General features: G+C 42.5%; 1 protein-coding gene across 1 annotated transcript in view; it reads right to left on the bottom strand.

Moving 5' to 3' along the window:
* Positions 1–1,797: 1,797 nt before the first annotated feature.
* CTBP1 (C-terminal binding protein 1) overlaps positions 1,798–19,999 on the bottom strand; it is a 58,673-nt gene continuing 40,471 nt past the window's right edge. Inside the window, 5 exon segments of the mRNA XM_043972403.1 lie at positions 1,798–2,856; positions 5,891–6,008; positions 10,787–10,914; positions 12,662–12,792; positions 16,775–16,989. Coding sequence (XP_043828338.1) covers positions 2,670–2,856; positions 5,891–6,008; positions 10,787–10,914; positions 12,662–12,792; positions 16,775–16,989 — 779 coding nt within the window. The 3' untranslated portion in view covers positions 1,798–2,669.

Here is a 19,999-nt window from a genome sequence, read left to right as displayed (position 1 = left end):
AGAACATTTACTCATGTCCAATCCCATAGTAACTCCCATTCTCCATGATCTGATTACTGAGTGATTCAGCAGTGGGACCTTGGGATATAGCTCATTTAGGTCTGGGGAGGCAGGGGCTTATTTAGAGCAATTAGAGACTCTCTAACTCTTCCCTTATTACTAGAAGCCCAAGAATCTTAGAGGTCTTCAACCTTTAAACCAAATGTAAGTAAGCAAATATTAGGAGAGGTTGAGACTTGAATCCAAGTTTAAAGCAAAGCAGGGGAAGAAATGATTACTCAAATGACCTCTCACTGACATGAATTTCCATTCTAATGCCAGTCCCATGTTGGCCGAGACAGGAATGTATTCCTAAGTTTCTTGTTACTAGGCCCCCCTTTTTTATATCATTACCCATTCTTCCTTGGGCAGATAGGTGGGTACAGTGGATAGTGGCCTGGAGACAGGAAGACATCTTCGAGTTCAAATCTGGGCTCAGATACTTACTAGCTGTGTGACCCTGGGCAAGTCACTTCACCCTGTTTGCCTCAGTTTCCTCATCTGTCCAATGAACTGGAGGAGATGGCGAACCGCTTCAGTATCTTTGCCAAGAAAACCCCAAATGATGTCAAGAAGAGTTGAACAAGACCAAACAGTTTTCCCTCTTCCTGAAAATGGCGGTGGTAGGTATTTTTTTTTAAATGGCTGAAAAACCTGATGAAATTTTTGGAAATGAAGCACTGGCCCAAAGAAAGCTGTGTATGGTAAGGCTCTTCTGGCAGATGAGCAGTCTAACCTTTCTCTACTAGGTATTCCTGCTAAATCCCTCATTCGAGGACTCTACCCATTGAATTTCCACTTTCTCTTTATGACCCCACTCCCAGGTCACTTGGATCATGAATATGTCTAAGTCCTGTGGCCAGTTCCTACTTCTCATCAGTCTTTGAGAGTCTAACAGACTGTATATCAGGGGTGTCCGACTCAAATAGAAATGGATCTCTGCAGGCTCCAAGTTGATTTAGAAAGCAACAAATAAATGAACATGGTAACATAAAGTATTGCATTTTTATTTATTTTGTTCAACATTTCCCAATTACATTTTCATCTGGTTCAGCTGCACCACCTCTGGACACACCATTTTGGTTTTGCTGTTCATGAATGCAACATCTAAGCAATGAGAGGCTTTTCTGCTGCCAGACCAGTCAGGGAAGAAGGAAATGGGATGGAATTCACTGGAAGGGAAATGGAAATGAATGAGAAATTTCAAATTATCTTCCTCTCCAAAGTCCCCGTCTGCATCACGGCCTTCTAAGTGTAAAGGAACACAGGAAGTGTGTCTGAAGGCCCTAGAATTCCTTCTGCTTAATGATCGCCAAACATACCGGATGACCCCACTTGAAGGAAAGGCCCATCAAAGGACTTTTCACTCTTTTTCTACATCCCTATATTAGGGCCTGGAGCTAACTTCTCTTCCTGGCCTGCTGGGATGGCACTGGTTGGGATCATACACTTGAGACCCTCAGCTTTAATACAATAACCCCAATCGATGCTTATAAAGGAAAAAACTGAGTTATTTGGATTAAACTATGTGTCACTTTGTCTTTCAAGTATCTTTTTCATCTCTATAGAATTGTGGAGGGGAATCTGCTAAGGTAAGGACTGCTTATTTCCCAGCTTCCAAGAGGGTACTATTAACATCTTGTTAACGACCATGGAAAATCAAACTTTCTCAAAATGTTAAGATTCAAACTGATAGCTAAGAGATGGAACTCAAAGTTGGCTAAAAATTATTAGAAATAAAAAATGTTACACATATAATATTTGTCTGGGAATTTTATTTCTTTAAAATAATTCATACAAATGGTTACAGTCACAAACATGATTTTAACCAAAAATATTGCTAGCCTACCACATTACCAGGAAGGAATCAATGTAGGCGATGAAATGCTGCTACCCTTCAGCAGTCTAGTGCCTTTTTGCAAACCACCAATAATATATACTTTAACTGGTGACCAAAAGCACAATGCTCATTTATACAAAACCTCTGTCTTCCTCAAAATCTCTTTGCAATGTTGTCTTCATTTGGAAAGAAGGGAAATTCATGCCCAAATCAGAAGAAATGGTTTTTCTTTTGTTTACTAAATTAGTCTAAAAAATAAGACAAGCAGGTAGAAAAAACAATGCACTGTGTGGCGTAGAAAGAAAAATGGGAAAAATTCATTGTCCTGAGAAGTTTGCCAACTGCCTCATTTGGGGCATGTTTTAACATATAAAAAAAATCATCTCAAAATTGGTTTTCTGAATGCCTCCTTTTTGCTTTCCTTTTTGTTGACAGCTAAGCAAACAAATCCTTTTTAATGTTCTAAAAACTGTACACAGACAAGTACATTCATGATATAATTAAACTACTAACTTCTCTTGCTTAACAAAGAACCCATAGGACACAGAAACAGTGAATCAGTCCACTGGACGGGGGACAAACTACAATTTATACGGAGGAAAAAAAGTTTTCCAAATCTTCTTTTCACCTCCCACACCTTTTGCCTTTTATATCTGTATATTGGACCAGTTTCTAAAACAATTATGGTCTCCTGTAAGTTCATGGTTTTGCCTCTATTCAAAAATCCAGATTTTTTTCCACATCATCTTCATGTTGAAAGCTCCAATGTTGGGAATGCTATTTTCTTAGGCTACAATTGGTCACTTGGGTGGTCTCTATCAGCTTCTGGTTTGACGGTTTGGCCAGGGGAAGGAGCATGGGGAGGATGGGCCACAGTGGGGAGCCCGTGGGATAAGGACATGGCGCTGGGGACTATTCCTTCTACTGCTGCAGGGATGCCAGCTGGAGCCACGCTCACCACGCCTGGAGGGTACCTGCTGGAAGAGGTGAAGAACAACACATGGTAAGGATCCCTCAGGGCCCTGCTGACCCACAGGAATCTTGGAGCCACTCCATGAGGCTTGTCAAGCCAAAGCCTCCTTTGGAATTCTGATGAAAAGGACGTACTCTTTCCCCCACATGACTCCATCATCTGTATTTGCACCACCAACTGTCAATTTTTAATCCCTGGGTACTTTCCTCTAACCCCTACATCTGCTTCTAGGACATTTCTCATCAGGAACACATGCACTAAGGAAACACAGACTCATTTTAACCTCAATATCCACAAAATTGAGGAAAAGAAGAGGTCATTTATTGGGTATCTGCTGCTAAAAAGTCCCCTTTGGATGATCTGGAGATTAGCCATATTTGGGATGCCAGGCCTGAAGCCCCTTGTCATAAGACTGGACAGAGGGGAGAGGGCACAGGCTTGATGTTAAGATGCAGGGCAACGACCCACCTAACCCGGTACCCTGATATAGGATCAGCCCTGTCAGTGAAGAACTAGGAAACTGTACAAACCCAGCTCCTTTTCGAACTCACTCTAGGATGCAACAGCCATTGCTGCTACTGAGTTCTTCTTAAGGGAAAATGCTCAATCTAAAACCATGGGGGTAAGGATCGTATATCTCAGATATCTCCTCTTCTCGCTGGGAAAGCAGGTTTTTTTAGATCACATTAGCCAAACTCAGAAGCAATTATCTATCACCTCTAAACTTGGAAAAACCAACTGTGAACAATAAAAATAAACGTATGTGTTCAGCTATCACTCCTTTAAAGATCAGGTGCCATTCTGTCCTTCCAATCTCTTCCTCATCTTCCTTCACAAAACGTGGTCATGATGTCACCTGGTCACCGGTGACTAATCCACTTGACTTTGGTAAATACTTTCACTCCTGTTTTTGGGGTATTAACTGCTGGTTCCAATTTAAACAAAAGAAAATCTAAATGTAGTCAGTTGGCCTTTCCCATTTTTCTGAGACAGCCTATGGCTCTGAGCTCAGAATGATCTCTAGAAACCATATCTCATGCAGTGGTGTGTTTACTGACCCCACACATTAGAGATCGTTGGCCCCCAGGAAGTGCTATGAGCACACTGAAAGAATAATGATCCGCAGTTGTCTTTACTCTTTGGTTCCAGAACCTGGACTGTGATGTCTTAAAAAATTAATACCCAATCACCCATTTGATATACTAACATTTCCTGAATGAAGACTAACAGCCCCTCCTTTCTATTTCCTCAACAAACAAATGATTCAATGTGCCCAGGCCTATGTGAATGGTAACATGCCTGCTACTGGCTTCACCTCACCTAAAATATCTAACTGGGCAAGCTAGGCTGATAATCAAGAACATTTAGTGAAAAAAATTCTGCTATCAAGGGAAAATAAAGAGGGCCCTGCTATGGCTTCTGCTGTCCAGATTACCTTGAAAGAAATCCCTACTTTATTCTCCTTTAAAGGATACAGCCAAGATCCCTGGATATCATGAAATTTCCATGGGAAAAAACTATCCAAAATGTAAGGTTTCTCTTATAACCTGCTTTTCTGAAGTGTGGCTTTCCTTTCCACTGTAGCATCACCTTAGAGGCCCAGGAATAGTGATGAACAGAGGAGAAAGTCCTCCCTGGTCGCTGACTTATCTCCTGAGCACCTGGACTTGTAGCTCTAAGAACAAGCACATGCATCTCCTGTTCCCCAGCCAAGAAAAGACCAAAAAATGAGCTGGCCATGCTATCGCTGAGAATGCTAGAGTAACTGAAGAACCGGCCTTCAGAGATTGATGCTTCGTGATCAGGAAGTCTTTCATCTGGCTCTGTGGCCATCCCTGGAATGCAAAGGCTGAGCAGACAGCCACAAGTGACTCACTTGCCTGCTGCTGGTGGGAATGGGGGAGGGGTGCTGCTGGCAGTGGGCCCTTGAGCACCTACCAGTGTTTTAGCTGAATCTTACAGTACCTGCATGTCCTCAGATGTGCCCTGGCCAAAGTGCTGGGTCAGACCTGGATTCAGTCACATCAAAGATTGCTTTAAGGAAGCAGGTGGTTGTTGCCAAGGTTTGGGAATCTTTTGATATTAAAAATATTTGGGTTGTAAATATTTTACCTTGCAAATGTACATTCTTAGGGTCCATACTGTGTACGATGGTTTCCCCCCATATATTACTGCACGTTTTACTTGAGGGTTAAATGTCTAAGTCTTTAATTTAAATAATGTTGATCACAAAAATTCTCCCCAGAGCACTAGCTAGCGGGTAATGAATTTTTTGGGCCATAACAATGAATGAACTAGCTGCCTCCAGGTATACAAGGGCTGTGATGGACAAGGGTGGGAGGAGAATCCACTGGGATAAAATCATAGAGCCCAGAAAGAGAGGCAGCTGGTGGCACCGTGGATAGAGCACCACTGGACCCAGAGTCAGGAAGACCTGGTTTAGTGATACTCATGAGTTGTGTGACACTGGACAGTTCACTTAGCCTCTGTTAGCCTCAGTTTCCTCATCTGAAAAATGAGTATAATAATAATACCCATTTCCTAGAGTTGTTATGAGGATAAAATGAGATAATATTTGTGAAGTACTTTGAAAACCTCAAAGCACCAAATAAGTCCCAGTTATCATCATCATCATCATCATCATCATCATCATCATCATCATCATCATCATCATCATCGAGATAAGAGCCTGGTGTCTCTTTTTCACATCACAAAGAAGAAGACAAGAATATTTTATGTTTCACATGTACATCTGCTCTCCCACAAAATGCTGGTAACTTTATTGTCACTGAACATTTTGGGACATGATGGAACAGGTGAACAGTCTACACCTGTTCCGCCCTCTTCCATGGGCTCACCTGAATTAACTTTTTTTCTTTTTATAGGAATAATAGTAACTTCTAAAGAACACTACCTTGAAGTACTCCTTCCCTTGGACTGGAAGGTGTTTGCCTGAAATGTGGCACTCAACATTTCAGACACACAAAGGAAAGCCCCACCCCCTCAGCACAGAGACACCCCAACCCCCCTCCACTCACCTATATGCGGCACCATTAAGCTCTGGATGAACTACTGCTGGGTCCATACTAGCCCAATGTGTAGCTGCAGTCAAATGATCTTTATTAACACAGTTTTTCAGGCTGTCTGGAATACGACCTGGGGAGGAAAGGCAGGAAACAAACAATACCATTTGTTTTAAACTGTTGATTTTACATAAGTTCATTCTATAGACCTAGATTCAGACAAAAGACTTCTAATTTATTATTTGGTCCCTCCATCTGGCATTCAGAGATTTCTTCAATTATTGTACTATATCCTTTTCAACCTGTCGCAACAACAGGTTAAGACAGCTTTGAAAAATGTAGATATCCACCATTTTGTCTTCAAAAACTCTAATCCAATGGTTTAGGTATAATGTCTCTGGAAATAAGTATACCTATTTAAAAGTTTTGCTGTGCCAGTGCACCTTCAAAAAGTTTGTGGTACATGTAGAGCCTATATAAAATTGCTTGCCATCTCAATGAGGGGGGAGGGGAAGGAGGGAGAGTATTTGGAACTCAAAATTTTTTTTTAATGTTAAGAATTTTTATATTTAATTGGAAAAAAAATCTTGGAAAATTTGTGGTAAACGTAAGGTTTTCAAGGTTTTGAGTTACTGTTACTTGCAGGCAGGGACCCAAGGCCTAAGCACCCCTCTGGCCCTACTACAATATAACCCTGGCACACGACTTGGTAGAGACTGAGCATTAGAATCTATCTGCCACCTACTACTACACCAAGGGCTAGAAAACACTCACCAGTTGAATTACCAACTCCACAGAAGCAAACTATCGGAAGCCCCCAAACCATCATTCTCTCACACCTCCCTATCAATGTTGCGTGCCACCAACTGTCTCCTTTCCACTACAAGCTCCAGAATGCCTTTTCCAAAATGAACAAACTTCCCCTCATTCTGCACTTCTTCCTCTTATCTTCCTTTACCTACTTGTTCTAAGATTGGCTTCTCCCAGATGACCCTGTGCCCCAGGCCATTGTGATCCCAGAGTTACCATTCAATTTCACTTCGCTGTTCTCTTCTATCCAATCCCTGACCCCCTGCTTAACCCTCAGTCCTGAATCACTTCCCATGATCCACTTCCTTTACTCATTTTCACTGGCTACAGAATTGAAAACCACACACATTTTCACATGTGCCCTCCTTTAGTTCCTCCCTAGATTGTTTCCCTATCTCACTTCCCACAGAAGTTATTCTACCTACTCCTCTTCATACCCAAAGCCCTCATATCACTTCCCCAGTCTGAGAATGTGGTGGTCCTTGTTCTAGCTAGGGCCAAGCCTCCACACACGCCCTTGTTCTCATCCTCCTCTGCCTTCTCTGGCATAATCACCCCTTCTATATCTCTCTAATCTTCAATCTCCCTCTCTCCTGGATCCTTAACCTTCACCTGGCCCTATCATTCCTTCAGGCTATCATCCTTATCTCCTCAAGGTCTCAAAAAAGTTATCTTCACTCATTTTACCTCCTACTTCTCTTACTCAAAGAAACTGCTCTCTCCAAAATTACTAATGATCTCTTAATTGCTAAAAGAGCTATCTGCTGCATTTGATACTGGCTCACTCTTTCCTCCTAAATACTCTCTCCACGATGGGTTTTGACAAGATTCCCTCGTGGCCACCTCCCTTCCTGTGTGGTTGTTCCTCCTCGGTCCCCAGTGGTATGGCTCACCAGCCATATTTTGCCTGCTAGCTAGGTATTCCACAAAGCTCAATCCTGGGCTTTCTCTTTTTCTCTACTTTTTGGGTGAGCCAATCACCTTCTGTGGCTTTAATGAGTCCCTCTATGTACACATCTCACAGATTCTGACCTAGTTTCTCCTCTAAGTTTCAGTTTTGCATCACCAAGTCCCTCTTTTTGGTGAAGGTACTACCACTCTTTCAAGTCTTCATGGCTCATAACCTCTTTCACTCTCTTATCTCGTATATTCAGTTATTTACCATGGTCGTCTCAACACCATTTTCATCCAATCCCTTTCTCCACACTCACCCAACCACCACATTGGTCTGGGCTTTTCCTGCCTCTTGCCTGCACCCTTGCAGTGGGCTCTTAATCAGTCACTCTGCCTTGAGTCTCCCCATTCCAATCCATCATCCACATTTATGCCAATGCAGCTTTCTTTTAAGTGCAGGTCTGGTCCTCTCACCCCCTACTCAATAAATTCCAATGTTTCCTTATTGTGTCTGGGGTCAAATGTACCAATACCCTTCATAGCCTGGGCCTATCTTTCCTGAATTCTACAGCCCAGACAAACTAGCATCTCCCATAGGATGCCCGGTCTGCTCACATCCCTTGCCGATCTCTCACTTCCTTTAGGACACAACTCAAATATTGCTTTCTATACAAAGTCTACCCTGAGCCTCTTAACTACCTTGTACTCATTGGGCATAACCATATACATGTTCACATGACCTCTCCTGGTTAAACTGTAGCTCCCTGAGAGTAAGGACTGCCTTTTTTTTTTTTTTTTGCATGTGAATCCCCAGTAATAAACAGAGTAGGTGCTTAATAATGTTTGTTGATGAATCCATCAACTCTCCTTTGTTATCACCAATACTTTATGTCTTTTAAAACTAGTATCAAGGGGCAGCTAGGTGGTGCAGTGGATAGTGCACCAGCCCTAGATTCAGGAGGACCTGAGTTCAAATCTGGCCTCAGATACTTGATACTAGCTGTGTGACCTTGAGGAAGTCACTTAACCTTCACTGCCCTGCCCCCCTCTCCCCCCAAAAAAGTTGGAGCATCAAAACTGCTACTTAGCTTTAACAGCTAAAATAGCTTTAATAATGTAATCCTGCATGCACTAAAACCTTTGGGACACCCTGTATATGATTCCACACTAAAGTGGGCAACCCCTTGGTTGCAGGACCTTATTATTCTTGTGAGTCCTGTCCATATTAGTTTCCTCATCCTAAATAAGACACCAGGTCACTGTGGTCTTCATGGGCTCTGAGTTACTACTTTCTTGGCCTTCAATCACACTTCTTGGGCATGAGCCTGATTCCTTAGGCACATAGAGCTTTCTTTGGCTTCAGTCCTCCTGATATTTTATTTGTAAATATCAGCTTTCCCCCCGACAGTGCCAAAATTTTCTAGCAATTCCTCTACTATTTCTTACATAGCTGAAAATTTTTATTTCACATTTATTTCCAGGCACCCTTTTTATCTTCCCCTTTTGATTTCTTCCCCCTTCTACTAACACTTTTAGTTTCAGTCTATTAGCAAACTAGGGACAGAGAAATTGTGAAGTCAGTAGGTTTGGGAATGAGTACATAATACTCTAGTTGGGTGGGGATGGGGTGGGCTAGGGTCAGAAAGTCTCACTTACTAGATGGAACAACTGAGACTTGTCCAGCTTTAAGGCCCTTTTGTGGGCTTAGGTGCCTTGCGACAGAAATTCAGCCCCATAGCAGCTACCTATTCAAGCACCATGCACTGCAAAGAGTGCTATGGTATTTTTCAGTCAGAAGACAATGTGAATCACAAGTCTGTGACGGTGGGCAAGTCACTCACTCAATCTAAGTCTCAGTTCCTTCATCTGTAAAAACAGAATATTCCTACCATTTCAGGGAATGTGGTAAGGAATGTCCTCTATAAACTTTAAAATGCTAAAAAAAAAAAAGGGGGGGTGCATCTTTTTAGAGTACTCACATGCCTGACACCCTTCCCCCCACCTTTCTGCTGGATTTCCCTTAAAATTCTGATCTTTGTTTTAGCCATGTTTTCGAGTTGTGATTTGAAGTGTGTGCTGATTCAGCTCCTGTGTCTGGGACCATATTCTGGGCACCACGAAGAGGAGACAAAGAAGTTTATGGTCCAGTATCTGTGAGCTCACGTTTTTTTTCCTGTGTTTTTTTTTTTTTTTCCAAATCCATGTACTCAATTTACTTTTGTGTTAACGGAAACTGATCCTATTCCCTTATACCTCTATTTTCTAACTTGGTTGGAACCTAGGAAAATTAATAATAAATAGCCTCGACAGGTTTTCCTGCCTGCCTGCCTGCCTGCCTGCCCCTAGTGCATCTTTGATATTACCATTAGAAGAAGCTCACAGATAAACTTGGTCATGTCACTTCCTGGCTCAAAAATCTCAAGTGGCTCCAATGTTTGGCCATCCTCTTCCTTCAGGTATTTGAAGCTCCCCAACACCTGGCTAATGCCAGGCTACCTTTCCAGTCTTCTCTCATGTTACTCTTTTCTACATCTGAGCCAAACTGTACCACCTGCTGACCACAAATACACCCTCAGCCTCTGCTCATGCCCACTCTGAATTTCTTAGCTAACTCTAAAACCTCAACTGTAATGCCACCTCCTACATGAAACTTTTCCTGGATTCACAATGTTCTTTACCCTCAGGTCAGATTAGCAGTTGGTGCCTCTGCACTTATGTGTTCAACACCTATTTGTACTGGTGTCTGTATTCCTCAACAGACTGTGAGTTTCTTTCTTTCTTTCTTTTTTTTTTAGTGAGGCAATTGGGGTTAAGTGACTTGCCCAGGGTCACACAGCTAGTAAGTGTTAAGTGTCTGAGGTTGGATTTGAACTCAGGTACTCCTGACTCCAGGGCTGGTGCTCTATCCACTGCGCCACCTAGCTGCCCCAGACTGTGAGTTTCTTAAGGGAAGAGTCTGTCCAAAAACTTTCCTCTCTCTAAGCACAAAGCATGCTAGGAACTTAAGCCATGTTTGTTGCTGGGGATGTACTCATAGGATTATGCAGCCAAACCCTTCAGAGTAACTTGTGGCCAGTGATAAACAGCTGAAAAAATGGTGCTTCCCTCCTTCACCTCTGACCAAATTACAGCAACCGGGCTCCTTCCCACCCAATCCCAGCGAGGAGAAGCTAAGCTATCAGAGTTCAAGGCTATCCCGATGGCTACCTGTGATGGCTCTCCGGATCTCTCGTGCAGCCTCCTCTCGCATCTCAATGGAGGCCTGCTCACTGTACCACGCTGCATGGGGAGTGCAGATCAGATTTGGTGCATCCTTTAGGGGACCCTGGCTAAAGCTAAATACAACCATAAAACACAATTAGAATTACCAGAAGCATGCAAGGATGTGAGGAGACAGATGAAATGAGAAAAGGCTGATTTTCAGTTATCAAAACATTTACACAATGTCTTGGATGTCCTATACCAGCTAGCTCATAACCACCACCCCATTTCATGGCATCGACTTTTAAATAGGTTTCCCATAACAGGAAGAAGTCATATAGACAACACTCCTTTTAAGATGTATGGTAGGCAAGAAAGAGTAAAATAAAGGACCAGTGATTTTATATACATGTGTGTATGTATGTACGTGTGTGTGTATATGTATATATACATATATATATATATATATATATATATATATATATATATACATATATATATACACACACACACAGATTTTTTTTTTCTACAATAGGCCTTCAGTGAGGCTCAAACATCAAATCTGATGGGACAGATTTTGAGTGGAGAGAAAATGTTATGCCAGGGCCACCCAACAAAATGACGGCAAAGCCAGCACATGAATATCATAACCTCCTCACATAGAGCTACAGGTTTTAACAGACCTTGATGCTACTCCCACTCTTCACTGGTCCGATGGAGACATGGGAGCAGCCCTAATGGGTTGCTTCATCTCACTTCTAGCACAGCTGTTGATTCAAACAGGTAAGGACTTGACCAGGTGACCTGGTCATGAAGCCCAGGAATGGTTCCATCCAACTGAGGCTCATTAGCTGCTGAGAACTATGCAGCAGTAGGCTATTGCCTTGGGCAGGCAATACCCATTTATGCCAAGAGGTAATGCCTGCTCCCTGGTTTAAATGACTTTATTTTGGAAATCTTATTCCATCCCACTTCTATAAGATATTCTGGATGCCATTAAGGCTGTGGCCTTCTTTGTATACATTATTAATCACCTTGTTGTAATGGTTACACTTAGAAGTAAACAAGAGGATTTGGTGGCTTCTTGGGCAATGAAGCATCAAGCTTTCTCTTTGCAAGACTTTATTGTCAATTACTGTCAATTAATTGTTCACTTCTCATGGATTATGTGTGTTCCTACAGTTAAAACAATTGTCTGATTTTTTCCTGATGGATTTCATTTTGAATTTGCATCTTTTATTCAGCTCAAGATCAGAGTGAATGAGAGGACATCACTATCTCTAGTGTTACTCATTGAGCTATAAGGAGATAGGCTGGGGGTAAGCAAGGCCAGTCACATTTTGGGCCCATGAAACTGCCCAAGAACTCTCCTCTGCTCACTCTAACTCCCTGTTCCAACCAATCCTGAAGAGGGCACACACACTGTAGATATTAAATACTGACACTCCAATGTTCCATTTGCGTCTGTGTGATTTCGTACTAATAGCCTGGTTTTCTTCCTCTGCTCTGTGTGTGTGTGTGCATGGGCATGTGTCTTGGAGAAAGATCATTGTGACTTTCCCTCAGTGGAGGGGCTTGCTCTAAGTGACCAGAGCACTTATTATGCCCAAGTGTTCTAAAGAAGACACGGACCAATGGCCACTTCTCTTTTCTACCCCTACTTTTCCCTTCATTGGGACAAAAATGGGGCTCTGACCTAGGGACTTTCCCATGCAGTCAAAGGTGCTACTCCATCTGGACAGATCTCTCTGGGTTGGCTGTTAGTGAGGGTGGTTGTAGGGTGGGGATAGGAGTTGGCTGATCAGGTCATTGCCCCAGGGGACATCATGCACTACAAGGGAAAAATAAGGAAAGGGAACAAAAGAACAAACAGAAAAGCACCTGAATGGTTCTGACTCATGTACATCTAAGGCTGCCCCTCGTATCCTTCCTTCCTTCAGGGCCTGTGCCAGTGCTTTTTCGTCTACCAACCCACCTCGTGCTGTGTTCACCAGGAAAGCCCCTTGTCTCATCTGGGAAAAATTAAAAAATAATAATCAAATTAAAAATAAGATAAAATAAAAGTTGAGGCATTCTCATTTACTCAAAAGAAGCATCCATTACAACAAAGTCTAAGTAGCTAGATTGATCACCCCCTACACTACCTATCTAGTTTGAAAAACAAGACATCGTGCCCCATTTTCTCAGGGAGAAAGTTTTGTATGAGCTTCGAATATAACACAGTCATTCACAGCAATTCAATCTGTGGTGTCACAGCAGAGCTGCTCCAAACTAAGGTAATGTTTTAGATTCAATCACTGAGTTTGTCAGTAGAATCCCAAAGATAGGACTAAGGCCAGGAACAGCTGCCTTGGTGCTGTGGAAGAGACTCAACTGTAAATTACAAGGAGGTGGGAGAACAACCCTCAATGAAGTGGAGTGTGGGGGAGAATGAAGAGTAAACCATAGGTAGACAAACCAACCCTGCTAAACTTAATTTCTGTTCGTTGTTATGATCTCTAGTTAGAGGAAGACTCCAACCCTACTCTGGAGTTGTAGGAAAAATAGTCCTCTTCCTAAAAGAAAAGGGGGGGGGGAGAGAGAGGGGAAAAAAGAAGAGAGGAAAAGAAAGGAGAGAGAAAAAAGACAATGTTCTGAGTATCCAGAGATAGCAAGGTGTAGTTCTCAAGGCTAATGTAGCTAACTATCACATCCTCATGTGTCAGTCCAGTAAGATGCAAAGCTTAGGCTCTGGTAGCAAGAGAGACATTGAGTCAAAAGGACTCACAGAGATGAGCCTTCAGAGGAATTGGCTAGAATGAAGATGTACAGTCAATGATTCTAGATGCCTCTTCAGTCTGGCTGCAGCTCCTTGGCAATGACAACATCTCTCCTAGATGAGGCCAAGGTGGCCCAAGCAGGGCCCAAGCTCCATGAGTATCTTTGCCCAAAGGGCCCTGATGCTTCTTTAACTACTTCTCTTCTCATCTTTATTACCAAAATGCACTTTAAAATAACCTGAGTTTAACAAGTCTATTATAAACCTAGACACGAATAAAAGTTTAAATAATCCTTGTTTTGGAAATTGGTAGGCCTCAAAGAATACAGAATGGCTCCAGACATCTGCAGGCCAGTGAGACAGAAACTAGCCTACTGTCCAGCCCCTCAGTTCTCCGCACCCTCACTTTGATTTCATGTGTAGGAAGCCATTCCAGGAAAACTCAGTTTTCACATGAGATTACAGTAACAGTCAGGCTACAATTTTAACTCTACAAAGGGAAGTTCAGTGTTGAGGTTCCCTTGGCAACCTCGAGCTCCCAGAGTATGCGTGTGTAGAGCATGCCATTTGGAGAGGGGCGTCTGTGTGTGGGGGGCTTTTCCTACACAGTATGCTGCTAGGCATCCTTACTTGTGGGGATGGGGGACCTGGGAGGCACATTCATTTATGTAACCAATGTTTCAAAAAATAAATAACCAAATTTTGTAATGTAGATTGTATGATGTGCATGAAAAACTCCCTCCAACACAGTCAACTGTATACTACAAGTTACACGTTTTAACAGTACACGACAACTTTAGGTAATTTCTCTTGATCATGCACTTACAAACAGCCTTTCCTAATTTAAAATGTGATTCTTCCAGTATCTCATTGCAGTATCATTGTGGTGGCTATTCCAGGTAAGAAAATATTTTGGTCTCATCTATTAATTATTAATCATTCTAGTCTAAATTTCAATACAGCTCCTTGGAAAAAAGCAAATTCCTAAGCCCTGTTCTATCCCTATGATCGAGAAAGATGCCAACTTTATATTTAGAGGTAGCCTGGGTGACCAGGAAGAGACAGGAGATGACAGTCCCCTCCTGGGACTCTTCCACATAGCAGGACTACTCAGAAATCACAACTGCTCCAAGTATGTTTTCCTCATCTGTCAATGGACAATATTTTCAATACTATAGCTGTTATCTGAGCCTCAGCTTCTTCCTATGAAAAGTGTGAGGTGATAACACCTGTCTCACAAAGCCATGGTGGTGGTGGTAGGGGGTGCTCTGTGAATTGTACAGAATCATAGACAGTTACTTCACCCACCTGGGCCTAAGTTTCTTCCTTTGAAAAATAAGGGGGTTGGATTAAATGGTCTCTAAAAAGCCCTTTTCAGGTCTAACTCCAACCTTTGGGGGCTATTCTTGTGACATCTACTTTTCTTAATAAATTTTTGTTGGAAATATTTATGTGGATGGACAGCAAGTTGGTTTTTTTGTGTTTTATTTTGGTTTTTTTGTGGGGCAATGGAGGTTAAGTGACTTGCCCAGGGTCACCCAGCTAGTAAGTGTCAAGTGTCTGAGGCCGGATTTGAACTCAGTTACTCCTGAATCCAGGGTCTGTGCTTTATCCACTGCGCCACCTAGACTCCCCGCAAGTTGTTTTTATTAATCACTTTTTAAGAACTTCACTATCATAAAACTTTACAACTATTCTTTAAGTGTTGAATGACTACAGAAGGATACAGGTCATACTGATGTGAACAATGAAGGTAGTAAACTGATGTGGAAGAAACTGACTTCTCCAAAGTGACATTAAAAAATTAAGTCACCTAGAGAAAACTTTCCACTATTTCAGCTCAATTTCAATTCAACAAAGTAAATGCTTTGACTCCAAGTCTACATCTGAAATCCAAACTAACAAATAATTCTAGGGACAGAGGCTTAATGGATTGTAATCCTACAACTGAAGTCTACCAGGCATTTAAAAAGAATTCACTATATCCCAGAAACTGCTAAGTGCTGGAGGTACAAAGGAAGGCAATAGCAGTCCCTGCCCTCAAGATAGCTTCCATTCTAATGTGACCACTTTAAGTTGTGTTTTTTGAATCTTTGCTTCCCACTATAAGTTGGACAAGCATTTAAGTGTTCACAGAGACTGTGGCCATAACATAAAACAAGGACTAGCCGGGTTCATTCCCATATGTTTTACTCTAAAAAGAGGAATTTTAAGATGATACCCAAGCTGATCTATTTTATACCTTAACCCCTGTAAAGGACTTGAGAAGTTAGGAATCAATTTTGGAAAATTCAAGTCCAGATCACTGTTGGAATAGCATCAGCCGCTGTGAGCATTTGCTTTGAACACAAGGGGGCGCTGGGCAGTCATAATACTGGCTCATTTTACATTCACCACTAGCAATAAGGTCTTTGCAAGTTAAGTTTGTTACAGAACAAGAATGGCATTTCAAGTTGTGAATTTTCTCCATGATGAATTTCATTTTCTCTCTTTGCTCCCCAGGGAATATGGAGAGTTGCCTTCCTTCCCCCTTACTCAAGCTCTCTTTGCCTTGTGCTGTGTCTCTTCCTCACTCCCTGCTACCTTTTAGGAGAGGTGCCTACCTGAGGGCAGGAAAGGGAAGGGGAGCAGGTGGTTCTCCAGTCCTTGCTTTTAAAGGCAAAGCAGGAACAGATTGACCTGGGGCATTCTAAGTTCCCTCATTTGTATTCTGTGGACCTATAGTAGTTTTCACTGTTATAGCACTAGAAACTGGATCATTTTCCCAGAAGATCCAGGATTCCCAGCCTGCTCATTAACACAAGGTAAATGACAAAACAGCAGCTTTTGAACATTCCACAATGCAGGGCAGAACTTCATAAGATAACTGCTGAACCATCTTTCAAACCAAATTTGATGGCAACAAAACTGCCAGGAATTTTGCTTTTGGGGTAAATTCACACAATTGGTTAAGGCTACCCTTGCTACTATGCAATGCATTATTTCATGTGATCCTCAATGACCTTGGGAGGCAGATGCTATTAGTAGCCCCATTTTATAGATCTGACCAAGTCAAATCCAGTGAAAAGTACCACTAACCAGATATATGTGGCATCAACTACTTCCTAACTACGAGGGTCAGCAAAGGAAAACCAAAGCAGCTAGCACAGCCCCATAGAGAAAAGAGAGGTCTCTGGAACACCACACACCACACCAACCCAAATGACCAACAGGACCCAAGTGCCTGGTGAGGTTACCTGCTTAATGGTGAAGTCATTAATCAGATGATGATTGTGTTCATTCAAGCTGCAGTGTAGGGTTACACAGTCACTGTGAAATAGCAGGTCCTGTAAAGTGCTCACCCTCTGGAGCCCCAGGGCCCGCTCAATGCCGTCAGACAGGTACGGGTCATAGAAAATGACATTGAAGCCAAAGGCTTTGGCACGTAGTGCAACCGCCTGTCCAACACGACCTGAAGAGAGACAGAAACAGATGAACAACGGTTAGGGAAGACAGTGACAGCTGACACTCATGTTTGTCCTGCCTGAAGGTTTGTAAGCTGTCTTATGTACATTGGCTCATCTAATCCTCACAACAAACCTGAGATTCAGGTGCTCCAGATAGAAACCTGTCTCGAAGAAGTGATGTCACCTATTCAGAATCACATGGATAATAATTATTCAATCAACAAGCATTTGTGACTTGTCTACTCTGAACCTACAGTCACTCTCTGAGGGGCTGGGGACACAAGTGCAAGGACTGTGTATGACACTGACATTCTACTACATCACAGACAACATCTGAACCCAAGTGTGCCTGATTCCAGGTCCCCAAATTTCCCCATTATATCACATGACTGTAGTACATCCTTATGCCAAGCAGACCTGTACATGCATTTGTAATGTGACTCCTAGAATAGAATAGAATACAATTCAATAATGCCAATGAATACTGCCCAGTCACCACCAAAGAAGAAGCAGAAAACCCTCCTGTGGAGAATGCAGGCAAGCAGAGAAGACAGAACAGGAAAGCAGAAAGTCAGTTCTAAAGAACCCAGGAAAGGAAATTTGCTTACAAATGCCAATGTTTTCTCATCCGGTTTCTTCTTCCCAAAGTAGAGGCGCCAGTCTCAAAGTTAGCTCATGAAAGAGTTGAAGTAAAATTGAAGTTTATATTGATCATTTGTTATCTTTACTCCACAACTGATTGTTCTTAACTTCCTTCCCTATTTCAATGAAGGGTACCAAAATCTTGACAGGTGTGTAATGTCAGTCATCCTCAACTCATCACTACAGGGCAGCTAGGAAGCACAGTGGAAAGAGCACTGGCCCTTAAGTTGGGAGGACCTGAGTTCAAATGTGACCCCGGATACATACTAACTGTGTGACCCTGGGCAAGTCACTTAACCTCAGTTGCCTTAAACATCTGGAGCCATCTTGCCACTGGACCCAGTTGGCTCTGGAGGAGAGAGTGAGGCCGATGATCATGCACAGCCCTGCCTCATTTAAATCTGATTCACTGCAAGTCATATTACCCAATGTCCTCCAAAATATCTTGCTAGACTTATTTCACATGATTTCTCCTCCCATAATCTCCATTCTAGTTAAATTGGCTTACTTGTGCCCTATGCATGACCTTCTCTCGCCTACCTGTGTCTGCACTGGTTGTGCCTCATGTAGGGAGGCACATCTCACATCTGCCTTCTGCAATCTCTATTTTCATTCGGGGCTCAGCTCAGTCTGAGGTGATCCCCCGCCCCCCAATCCAACCAGGAATTATTTTGTATCTTGTATTTTCCTGGATTTACTTCTCTTTGTACATGCTGTTTTACCTTCAGGGAGAGTGAAAGTGGCAGGACAGGGACTCTCGGTTTGGTCTCTCTGTCTGCCTGGTGACTGGTGGCATGAAGTGAATTACAGTTTGAGAAAGACCTTGGCGATGACCCAGTCCAATGTCCACGTATGGGTGAATCCTTCTGCAGTGGCTTTCTGAGAGTGAGGTGGATCCTGAGGACAGTCACTGGCCTTGGGGTGACCAGCTGGGTGGCTTCACCTCAGTCAGGTTCAGGTTCAGGTTCATCACTGTCTGTAACTGGGGATGACAGTGGTCCTAACTGCTGGTGGTTTGAGCAACAAACGACAGCACAGGTCTGCACATCTTTAAGTGTGAGATCAATGCTGGCTGTTATGACTGTTAGTGTTATTGAGCCTCTGTTTATCTTCCCCAGCAGCACATTCTATTTCTGGAGAGTTTATTAAGAAGTTTGAACCAACATTTGCCTCCCAGTCACTTCTACAACTGCTCTTGTTTTGCTTTCTGAAGTCAGTGGGGGCAAGCTCCTCTCGAATAGACCAATGTTCACCTATGTGAAGGGTGCCCATGGGTTTCTGTTAATCTTATTCAGCCCAGGCCACCCTAGATACCTCAGTCCCTTCGAGGATGATTAAGTCCTCAAGAGAAGCTTTAAGTATGCTCATTATGCTTTATTTTGAGAGGCAAGCTTGCAGAGTGGATCGTGTTGACTTCTGAGTTCAGTACAGCTGGATGTAGTCCTACCTCTGGTACATTCTGGGCCCTGTGACCTGGGGCCAATCACTTCACTTCTCAGGCTCTTCACATCTCTTTTAAGACCATAAACTGAAGAAGAGGTGCTCTTCTGAATTGGGAGATGGAATTTCTTCACTGGGAGCTCCCTACACTGATACCACCATCTGTCATTTATTAGAAATGCAGAAAAGTATATAAAACCATTTTAGAATAATTTCCATCCAAAAGGATCAATTTTTTTTAAATTGATGTTTTAAGGAAGGCATCTTCAATGTTCTTGAAAACTGGCACAAGCAATGGTCCATCCCTAATGGTGCCTGATCAATGCATCATACTGAAGATTGGTTACTATTACATAGTTTAGTAATTAATGGAGGAATTGGACTACATAATGTCTTAGGTTCATTCCGGCTCTAAATTCTACATTCTTATGTCCCTTTTTATGATGTTACTCTCCTGCTTCCAACTTTACGATGGCTTTCTACCATCTACTGCAGAATTCTCTAATAGGTACATGATAAATGACAAGCAGCTCTCAAAGCCTTCTGTGAGTAATCTCCAAGTTGGCTACTATGTAGTTCAAGGGGATACTAATGCAGGGAACACCACTGCTAGTCTCAAACTCTGCTTGCCTTATACTGTTAACCATCTCTTATCCTTATCAGAAGACTTCTGGCTTGCTGGATCAGTTTGTTTGTTTTTTTAAAGTGAGGCAATTGGGATTAAGTGACTTGCCCAGGGTCACACAGCTGGTAAGTGTTAAGTGTCTGAGGCCGGATTTGAACTCAGGCACTCCTGACTCCAGGGTCGGTGCTCTATCCACTGTGCCACCTAGCCGCCCCTGGATCAGTTTTAATACTTACTCTACCATTCACTTGGTCTCTCCTATCATCTGATCAGCAATATTCTTTTCAAATCTAATCTTCCAAAATTTC

This window comes from Dromiciops gliroides, chromosome 6 (genome assembly GCF_019393635.1).
Source record: "Dromiciops gliroides isolate mDroGli1 chromosome 6, mDroGli1.pri, whole genome shotgun sequence".
NCBI lineage: Eukaryota > Metazoa > Chordata > Mammalia > Microbiotheria > Microbiotheriidae > Dromiciops > Dromiciops gliroides.
Note: the sequence above shows the minus strand (reverse complement) of the source record. Positions and strands in the feature narration are given on the sequence as shown.